A 10,868-nucleotide genomic window follows, 5' to 3' on the forward strand; every position below is an offset into this window, starting at 1 on the left:
ACTGATCGAGATTGTGGCATCGCCGGCAAAAACAAACCGGAGACACTGACTACAAGAACTACAGCAACAACAACATCATCATTAAAATGCCGACAAGAGCAAGCAGTGCGAGTGGCACCCGCAGCAAAACACCTCGAGTGAGCAGCAGCAGAGTGAGTGAGAGTTAGTTTGAAAAAAAACATCGATGACAACGGTTGTTCAATTAGCAGATCGTCGCTTGTCTGGCCCACACATTTAGTACGTACTTATATATGTATGTATAAACGGTTTACTTACTTGGAAGATGCTTGTTAGCTAGTGTTTATTTCACATGAAATTTAGCTGTCACCTGTTTATGGCCAATTTGGCAAAAGTGCAAATCACAAACAAAGTTAAACAAACAATCTTTTGCCCCTCTGTTAAAAAACGAGTATGAACAATCGTAGAATTGTTAGTTTCCGTCAATCAAATTCATTTAAGTATACATACATATAATAAATAGGAGTAAAAAAAATAAAATCATGATAATTTTCAATGATGGCAATGAAGTGAATTATTTCCGACTATTATGCATGGATATTTTTGCCGCGACCGCAAAGTTATTATTGTAAAATTCTATAAATAAAAGTGCGAATAAAAAACCCAAAGAGTTAAATTCCTCTTTTCGATTTCAAAAAATCCCAATGGCTCAAGCTGTGCCTGCACCTGTCTACATACATATGTACATACTTGCATATGTACACATGTGTATGTATGTACATACATATGTATGTAGACTTTGAGATACCGAAACAATAAGATATTTGTTTACTTTTCAAAAAAGAAATTCTTTCCGATAATTTATGGTTTCGCAATAATTATTTACTTAGCAAAACTTTTGTTTTTAAATTAATGATAGCGACTCTTGGCTGACGTGTACAAAAACTTAATTTATGCTTTAAGGTCGAATCGGAGAGCATGGACTATCGGGTTTTAAGAGTTTTTTTTCCACTTATTATATCCAAGACACACAAAATCTTTACGGCAACTATGATGATTTCGTCGCCAACTTTTGATACCTCTTATCAACATAACAAGAAGTTGAAATATATATAAGACACATATTCAATATATGAAGAATATAAAGATTCTTATTTAACCTTGTTTTGTTTGTTTAAATCGGAACAAGAAAAACTATATTCTCCAAAAGAAAAAAACAAATATTTAATAAATATATTAACAAAAATCTAAAAATCCGATATCCAATTAGTTGAGATTTTATTCTTAATTTTAAATAAATTGGCCTAAATCATATTATATATGTATGTATATAAAATAACCATCCATAAGTTTAAAGTTTAAATTAAATTAAGTTTCAAAGTTTTATCAATATTTATGTATGGAAAAACTAAAGGGTATTTGACAAGCCGCCCAATTAAATTTAATGATCTTTTTTTTATATAAATTAATTTTTTTATTTGGTGTTTTATGTCAATTTTTTTTTTTTTTTTCCAAGTCATTGGCACTTCTGTCTACATGGCTAGCGTGCAATTTGCGCAAAAATTTGATTGTGTAAACAAAAAATGAATTAGATTTTAAATGCACACGAAATTAACAACTCGTTCGTTTTTTACTTTGTATGACTGCAGTTCATTTCATTTTCGTTGTCATTGGGGCTCAGATAAGTTCATTAAGTATCCTATATAGTATATACATACATATGTATGTACCTACCTACAAATTGTTATTTTCAAAGCTCCATCACCCACGTGCAGAGAAGCTGTTGCCTGTTGTAGACATGAAGCAAACATATATCCATAAACTTTAATTGCTCCCCACTAATAGCTTGGGAAATAATTTCGTAAAATGTCATGTCAAATAAGACATAGTACATATGTATATAGTATGTATATAGACGTGGAGTTGTTAGACAACAATTGATCCACAATTTTGTGTTAAGAACCAGTTTAAACGAAAATTCGATTCTTTTTAAAAATGACCAAATTAGTTATAATTTTTTTATTAACCAAACAAAGTAAGCTTAACTTGTAATTAGGTATATTTAACCCATGTAATTAAGTATAAGCTGATTTGTTAATTACATTTTCTTGGCCTTGCAGATTTTCTTCTCTACTATGTATTGGATGAGTCATTCCAAAATTATATCGAACAAAATAACCTTCACACTATTAGGTTCTCATCCTTGAATTACTACTACTTAATTTGGTTTAACGGAAAATATTAAGTAATTTTAATAGGTAATATTAAACCAAATTAAGTAGACAGAACATTCACTTAATAGTGTGATCCGTTAAAGGGATTGATTTATTGACTTTGAAAACATATTTTAGATAGTTTAGTAATTACTAAAACCAAAATCAAATCCTCAATTTTTCAAATATTTCAAGTTTTTCATATACTAATACCCAAGTTAAAAGGTCCCATTAAAGTACTTCAGCTTGTAAAAACATGGGAATTTCATTCCCATCTAGATAATTAGCCCACTTTTGATACATTATTAACAAACTTATACCCTTAATGGGTAGATCTATTAATAAATTTGTAGAGCTGTAATATTATTACTTATTGACTATTCTAAGAAAAGTAATGCAAATTTAATCTGAGCTTAAACAATTTAGCATTTAATGTAAATTGTATTTAATTGGAACTACATTTTGTTCTTAGAATTAGTTAAAGAGATTTAATTTGATTCACTTAATTTCCAATTTGTTTGATTTACAAAACAGTTAATAAGTGCATAAAGATAAACAATATATTTGTATATCTCTCAGTACCTCAATGATGCTGCCAAGGTTGATGATTTTGGCCCTTGCATTTCTCAAGTATGACAGTATTGATGCCAATCCCATACACAATGCCAATGCCAAGCCCCCTGTGGCAACAGAGTTTATAATTTTGCACAATAATGACATGCATGCCCGATTTGAGCAGACGAGTGTGAGTAGTGGCATTTGCACGCCGGAGGAGGCCAGATCGAATAAGTGTTATGGCGGCTTCGCTCGAGTGGCCTATGAGTGCGTAGATCAAGCAGATCTTTCCATAACATCTGTATTAATAGTTGTCTTTTTGTTACAGAGTCGGTAAATTTCGGGACGAAGCTCGAAGGGGAGGGACGCCAGTGTTTTACCTAAATGCTGGAGATACCTATGCCGGCACAGCTTGGTTCAGCATCTTCAAGGATAAGATAGCCAGTGCTTTTCTTAATAAACTTAAACCAGATGCCATTGTAAGTTATTAAGAAAGATTTAAATTGATGTTTGATTAATTGTAACCACTTTCAAGTCTTTGGGAAACCATGAGTTTGACGAGCAGGTCGCCGGTCTGATACCCTTCCTCAATGATGTGGAATTCCCTGTGTTGGCCTGTAATTTGGATATGCGCAATGTTCCCCAATTGGCAGCTGCCAAGCATTTGGCCAATTCAACAGTTTTGGAAACGAATGGAACAAGAATCGGTGTAATTGGCTATCTAACGCCAGACACAAAGAAGTTGACTCTAAATTGCGAAGCGGACTTCTTTGAAGAGATTGTTTCCATAAAGTGGGTAAATGCAAAGTTTAAATATGTATATAAATCTTAAGCCGTTTATTCTTGTTCCAGTGCCGAGGCCAAGAAATTGAAGGCCCAAGGAATTAATATTATCATAGCATTGGGTCACTCTGGTTATAAAAAAGATCTGGAAATTGCCAAAAGTTGTCCCGATGTCGATATAGTCATAGGGGGACATACGAATACTTTCCTCTACAATGGTACCCAGCCCGATGCGGAGAAAATTGAAGGTCCCTATCCCAACTTGATCAGACAGAAAAGTGGCAAAATGGTGCCAGTTGTTCAGGCCTACGCCTATACAAAGTATTTAGGTAAACTTCATGTGCAGGTAGGTTCTAGAGGGGATCCAAAACTGAGATAGATTTACAACATTTTTTCTTCTAACGCTTGCAGTTCGATGCCGAAGGCAATCTAATTGAATTTGATGGCTCACCCATTCTACTGGATGCTTCAGTGAATCAGACTCAAGATGTCTTGGATCTACTCGAGGTTTACCGGGCAAATGTAACTGCACTAGAGAAGTCAATTGTGGGTCATACAAGAGTGTTGCTGGAGGGACGCAAAGAGATTTGTCGGGCTAGGGAATGTAATATGGGCAATCTAATAACAGATGCCATGGTATTCAGTCGGGTGTTGGATGATCTTGGCGGTGTTTATTGGACAGATGCGGCTATAGCTGTTCTTCAAGGCGGGGGTAAGTAATTAAACAAGATTTCAGAAGATTGAGATTTACAATCCTTTCTCCTCATCAGGTATTCGCAGCTCGATTGAAAAACGATCGGATGGAACTATCACAGAGAATGATCTTCTGACACTTCTGCCTTGGGGTAATCTCCTCTATGTAGTCAGAGTCAAGGGTCATACCCTTCGTAATGCTCTGGAACATGCTGCTGCTGTGCGATCAACAGATTCCGATGGTGGTTTCCTGCAGGTGTCGGGCATTCATGTGATCTTCAATCAAAACAAACCCAAGGGTCAGCGTGTTGTATCTGTGGATGTCCGTTGCGCCGCCTGCCCAGTGCCAGATTACAAGCCGCTCAACAACAGCGAAAGCTATAATCTAGTTATCTCCGAATTCTTGTTCCATGGCGGCGATGGACACAATTTCAATGAAACCGACGACAAAATCACTTTCCTTCCGGTCCGTTTGCAGTTGAATGACCGAGGCGTTGTTGGTCAGTATCTAAAGAATCGCGATAGCGTCTATCCGGAGATCGAGGGGCGCATTAAATTTGTGCAAACATCAGCGGCCAGTGGTCTTCTTCAGTCGTTTGCCTTGCTGCTGGCCTCACTGGGAGTGATGCGACTCTTTAGCTAAGACTGCCGCACAGAGTGTGGTATAATTTTAGGCTGGATGGAATCTAGAAGTTTGCCTGAGATGGCAAAAATTTTTTTTTTTTTATGAATTGACATCATAGTTTCTGTTCAAATACTTTCAAATTTTCCAATGCAAAAAAATTTACGCCAAAGAAATATTAATAAACAAAAGTTACTCTGTTTTTAGATGTGGATTTTTGATTTTAGATATGCCCCGCTTATTGATTATCCTCCTGTGTCTAATTTTTAATCCAGCTCTTGGAGTGAAGTTTTCGATAATCCATAATAATGATATGCACGCCCGCTATGATCCCGTAGCCGCAAACTACGGAAAATGTAAAAAGAGCGACGACGCGATGGGTCTTTGCTTTGGGGGCTTTGCGCGTGTTGCCACCATGTAAGTTGACCATTTGCAATCGACTGAGAGATATGTATGCATTTTGATGCCCACCTAATGTAGCATAAAAGAGGCCAGATCTAATGGTTCGGTTTTGTATTTAAATGCTGGCAACACTTTTCAAGGCACAGCCTGGTTTACGGTCTATCATGGCCAAATGGTTGCTGAAATGATGAATATGTTAAAGCCCGATGCTTTGGTAGGTTCACCTAATCCGAACGACTGCTAAGTACATGTATCACTTTCATTTGACGCAGTCACTAGGCACTAATGAGTTCGATGATGGGGTCGATGGTCTGGTGCCGTTTCTCAATAAGGTCACAGCTCCCGTTGTCTGCTGTAACATAGAGACCAGTGGGGAGCCCAAACTACACAACCATCAGAGACTAACAAAGTCGGTGATTATCAGCAAATTTAACACGAAAATTGGCATAGTGGGCTATCTGACGCCAAACACCCAGCAAATGTCCGTGCAAACTAAATTGGTGTTTTCCAAGGAGATTCAAGCCATCAAGTAAGTATATGGTGAGCAGACATATGTATGTATAGTATCTAACCCTTAACTCGCTCTAGCAACGAGGCCCGTCGACTTGTGAGCCAGGGTGTCAACATAATAATAGCCTTGGGCCATTCGGGCTATGCCATGGATCAGCAGATAGCCGAAAAATGTCCCGACGTCGATGTTGTTGTAGGTGGACATTCGCAGACATTTCTTTATACAGGTGCACCGCCAGATAAAGAGATACCGACCGGGCATTATCCGAAAATAGTGGCCAAGAAAAACGGTATCAATGTGCCGGTGGTGCAGGCCTTTGCCTATACAAAATATATGGGTAAACTAGATCTAGAGGTAGCCCCTTCCGGGTTGGTCTTTTGTCTTAATCTGAGCCGATTTCCTCTACTCCATAGTTCGATGAACAGGGTACTCTATTGAAATTTAGCGGGTCGCCCATTCTACTTAACAAGAAGGTAGCTGAGGACAAGGCTGTAAATGAATTTCTAGAAAGCAGACGGGAGAGCATTGATGACATCGAAAAGAATGTGGTGGGCACCACTTTGGTATACTTGAATGGGCAAGCTAGTTCTTGCCACAAGGAGGAATGTAACTTTGGCAATCTTATAGCCGACAGTTTTGTCTATGCCCGGGCCTTGCAGCAAATGAATGATACAGACTGGACAGATGCGGCCATTGCCTTTGTCAACGCTGGTGCCATTCGGGCATCGATTGAATCTGGCGTAGTGACAGGAGCAGATATAGCTTCGGCTCTGCCCTTTCATAGTGAACTCGCCTACACGGACGTAAAGGGTAGACAACTTATAGATATTTTGGAGTTCTCCGCCAAATTGCGCAACAAGGAAAACGATGGTGGTTTCCTTCAGGTGTCCGGACTTCGGGTCAATTTCAATTACAATCGTCCAAAGGGGAAACGTATCACAAATCTGGAAGCCCTTTGCACCACCTGCAAAGTGCCTTTGTATGAACGCGTGCACAAGGACAAGGTCTACCGTATAATCATGTCCACTTTTCTGATATCAGGCGGCGATGGTCATAGGATGCAGGATCCCGACAATCCTGTAAATTCACTTCTACGGTTGAACGAAACCGCCGCTTTGACCCAGTACCTTCAACACCACAAGGTTGTCTATCCAATGCTCGAGAATCGGATAGGAAATGTGGAGAAAAGGCATCGAACTTCATTGGGCACTCGCTTCCATGGACCTGTTCAATTTATTCTTATCGTTTTATTTGTACACTGCACATTTTTCAATCCTACAAAATTTATACTATATTTGGGCTAACCAACTTGGAGATGTGGCAAATACATGTTATAACATATTCCATGTCCGTTTCATTTCGACTCCAGGTCGGGGCAAATCATCTGAAAGCCATTGTCTTTCTCGACCTTCATTAGGTTTATAAATAATTTCGATTGTGCCATGTAATCATCTTCTTAGCAGGGCTGTCTCTTAACTTAATTTCCCTATTTCATTTTATTTGACTGCCAAATTAATGTGGCCTTTTCTCTCTGTCTTCTGTTAGTGTTAAGCACTATTAAATTCTAAATAGTTAGTTAGAAGTCATGGGAAGCCCAGAGGCAGACCCAGAGCCCAAAGTCAGAACGAACTTCAGAGCATGGGCGTCTGCCTTGGGAATTGCAGTCGATGGGGTAATCAAAAACAGTTTTCTATTTCTACCTAATGTCGTTTTTTGAAAAAGTGAACTGATTTTGTCCCCAAAGATCTGTTGCTAGAAGTGCCGATCCCTTTCTACGCCCATGTATCGACCTCTACCCACATAATAGTCATCTTGTCTTGGTCTTGGTCGTCATCAAGCTCGTGTTGCTGTGTTCGGGGCCCTCGCCCTGTGGCTCAATGTAGCTACTGGCGGCATGTTCCAAGCTCGTGAGAAACACACACAGCCAAATCTGCTAAGGTGGGGGCAAGCACATACAAAAGTATATGAGGCAACAGTCAAAGTTGGAGCCAACTTCAGCCACTTCTGCATCTGCAGCCGCTTGGGTTGTAGGCGACATAAACACAATTCAGCTGGCGGCGGCATTTGGCCATCGAAACAGAGTATGTAATTATGTGGTGTAGCTTCAACATGGTCTTGGTCTTGGACTTGGCTCTTGGACTTGGACTTGGTTCTTGGACACATATACATATGTACATACGAAGATGTGGTCGTTGGGAAGACTTGCGATGCGTTGGTCAAGTGCAGAATCGAGCATTTTGCACGGCACTTTAGCGTTTCAGCTATCAGTCATTCAGTTAGTCATGGTTCATGAAAAGTTTTTTGAACTCACCCACACGATACCCCCGATCCCCATCTCTACCCACAGGCACAGACCCGGACAATTGTACCCGCAGATGTTGGCAGTGGCAATTTAATTTGGTAAATGGTCTTACAACTTGGCTATAATCTTGGCACTCCTGCTTAACTTCCGTCTTTGGTTTCTTTTCAATTTCTATTCTTCTTCATTAAGAACGCTTTGCCATTTCCCATTTCCCCTACTAATGGACATATTAGAAGACATTAACTATTCATGAGAAGAAATTTTGTTGTCGTCCCCCCTTCCGCCCACATCGATCTCTGTGGAAACGAGTTAATATGATTAGCTTTGTTCTATATCGAATTGAGACATGAGAAAGACACAAAACAACCATTTATATAAGTAAGTACCCAGAAACATATGTATGTACATACCTATTCCTACCTATATATATGTACATATATACTTATAGTTATTGTAGTTTTGCTTGACTAGATCATGCCATGCATGGAGCTGGACAGTCACAAATTAGTTGAAATAATCTCTATTCAACGTGATTTTCGTGTTGATGCGGTTAGTTAGTTAGTTGTTGTTGATGCTGTTGTTGTTGCCATTTGGTCGTGATTTTTTTGCCCAGTTCACCAGAAACGTTGAATTGGCTTCACCTTTTGACATGGAATTCGAAATGACGTGAAGCACAGACAAAAGAAGAACTCAAAATTGTGTTGTTGCTGTTGTTGCTGTTGCTGCTGTTGCTGATGCCAAATTTTCTTCGTCCTCATTCTCCTTGATTGCCATGGACAGTTGCCAGTTAGGCCATCCCCATAGCCCATGATCATTTGGATTTGGTTTTTCTTGGCTTGCCTTTTGTGTGATCGAAATTATTTACCGTTGATATGGTTATGACTTGCTATCAATGCCAAAACATAGAAGTGAGCCCAAAAATTATTCAAAATGATCAAGCACAGAGGCCCGAGTCGAATTTAAAAACATTTTTCCCCGATTATTGTTTCAGCAATAAATACATGTACAGTATGTAGTATATATCTTTTCCTAAAGATACTTATATATGTACATATATAGGTACTATAGTTCCTCGACTTTCGCATACATATGTATCTACTCAATACTATTACATACTATTTACTATCTGTAACTGAAGTATCGAAATGCTGCGAGTTTTTATTCTTTCTTCTTAACAGAAACTAAAACCAGAGGGTGGCGGCTAACTTCGACCGCGCCGAAGTTTGTATACCCTTTGCAAGTTTTTTGTTACTCTTTGCTTGACGTTTTAAAGGGTTTCTTTAAAGTAAAAAGTTTGCGAAACGGCTTACATACGAAAAAACGAAGTTATTAATCAGAGTCACTGTTTTTCGCCAATTGTTTCTATGAAAGCTATAAGATATAGTCGACCGATCTTGATAAAATTTGGCACAGTCATTAACAGATACATAAAACTGACAAAAGTTTAATTTGAAAGCAATCGCGTAGAAAGTAACGAAGTTAGAGACAAAAGTCACTGATTTCGGCCAATTGTTCCTATGGGAGCTATATGATATTGTCACTGGATTTTAATCAAATTTGGCAGAGTCGTTTATAAGTGTAATAAGCTAACTAATATTAAATTTTACGACAATAGCTCTGAAAATAACGAAGTTATTGAGAAAAGTCACTGTTCGTGACTTTGGCGTTTGTATGGGAGCTAAATGTAGTGGTCTGATCCCGATATACAACCCCTGCAGTATGTACAAGCCTACATGCAAAATTTCATCTCTTTAGCTCTTATGGTCTAGGAGGAGTTTGCGTTGATACAGACGGACGGACATGGCTATTTGAACTCGTCTCGTTGTGCTGATCAAGAATATATATACTTTGTTTGGTCGGAGATGCTTCGTTCTATGCGTTGCACACTTCTGACCAAAATTAATATACCCTTTTTGGAAGGGTATAAAAATGCATAAAACTAATTGATACAGATATTTGGATTTCGCGCGACTTTTATATAATCTTAATGAAGAGTTTAAATTTGTTCATTTAAATCCTTAAATTGGTCATTTTGTTGAGTTGATGTATCTTTAACGGTTTTACGATGCAACGAAGTTTATCTATTTATTTATGCGTTTTTAATGAATACTATCTCATTCGACGGAAATTCAATTCGCTATTTTTCGTAGGTTAAGTGTAGTTATAAATTAAAATAAATTAATGTTAAAATTAATTAAAATACAAACTAAATTAAAGTTTTCAATTGGTTCCAAATTGGATACTTTATTAAAAATTTGTGGTATACAAATTATTTCTGTTTTACTAGACCTAAAACTATTTCTTATGATCCAAAGCTGAGCTGTCAATTTTAAATTTGAAAAGCATATTTTGTCCGCATCCAAATTTTGGCACTTTTCATCAAAAATTACTTGAGAAAAAGTCCGTTGAAGATATACCTACAAAATTTACGGTAGATCATCTCAACTGAAAGCTATAATTTAACACATTTAAGATTATATAAAACTTACATGAAATCAGAATTTAAGTTCAAAAAATGTACATATGTCTGAAATTTTTTTGCCGCCACTGTAAGTCTTAATGAAAACGTGCAGGTTTAGGTGTTGGGTGACCCATAAAGTTATACCTCAAACGTATAGTTATAAATATTCCTTAACTTTAGTTTCTTTAACTGTTTATTTATTAAATTTAACTAATTACACAGGCCGACATGATTTTTGCTGACGTTAACTTGAGAGGTGTTCCTAACTAATTCGGGTACGCTGATTCTGACTGCATACTTGGTTTTTGTCCATCACGTCCAGATTTTGTGAAATCTGGAGATCTGGGGTTGGAAAATAGGCACCCAAA

General features: G+C 37.8%; 2 protein-coding genes across 4 annotated transcripts; both read left to right on the plus strand.

The window, feature by feature from the left end:
* Positions 1–175: 175 nt before the first annotated feature.
* LOC137575209 (protein 5NUC-like) lies at positions 176–5,030 on the plus strand. Of its 3 annotated transcripts, none has more exons than XM_068287644.1 (7): positions 176–253; positions 2,751–2,993; positions 3,055–3,205; positions 3,262–3,518; positions 3,579–3,855; positions 3,921–4,221; positions 4,280–5,030. In XM_068287644.1, exons 2-7 carry the CDS (start codon positions 2,758–2,760, stop codon positions 4,843–4,845), a joined length of 1,788 nt encoding a protein of 595 aa, XP_068143745.1. In that variant the 5' UTR covers positions 176–253; positions 2,751–2,757; the 3' UTR covers positions 4,846–5,030. The 3 variants fall into 3 exon arrangements, with proteins under 3 accessions (XP_068143745.1, XP_068143744.1, XP_068143747.1); XM_068287643.1 differs by having other exon boundaries at positions 180–237; XM_068287646.1 differs by having other exon boundaries at positions 202–253; positions 2,706–2,993.
* Positions 5,031–5,051: 21 nt separating this feature from the next.
* On the plus strand, positions 5,052–7,053 carry LOC137575210 (protein 5NUC). Its single transcript, XM_068287647.1, has 5 exons — positions 5,052–5,241; positions 5,305–5,440; positions 5,499–5,755; positions 5,815–6,091; positions 6,151–7,053. Exons 1-5 carry the CDS (start codon positions 5,054–5,056, stop codon positions 7,039–7,041), a joined length of 1,749 nt encoding a protein of 582 aa, XP_068143748.1. The 5' UTR covers positions 5,052–5,053; the 3' UTR covers positions 7,042–7,053.
* The last annotated feature ends 3,815 nt before the right edge of the window (positions 7,054–10,868 follow it).

Source organism: Drosophila tropicalis, unplaced genomic scaffold (assembly GCF_018151085.1).
Source record: "Drosophila tropicalis isolate 14030-0801.00 unplaced genomic scaffold, ASM1815108v1 contig_573, whole genome shotgun sequence".
Classification (NCBI taxonomy): domain Eukaryota; kingdom Metazoa; phylum Arthropoda; class Insecta; order Diptera; family Drosophilidae; genus Drosophila; species Drosophila tropicalis.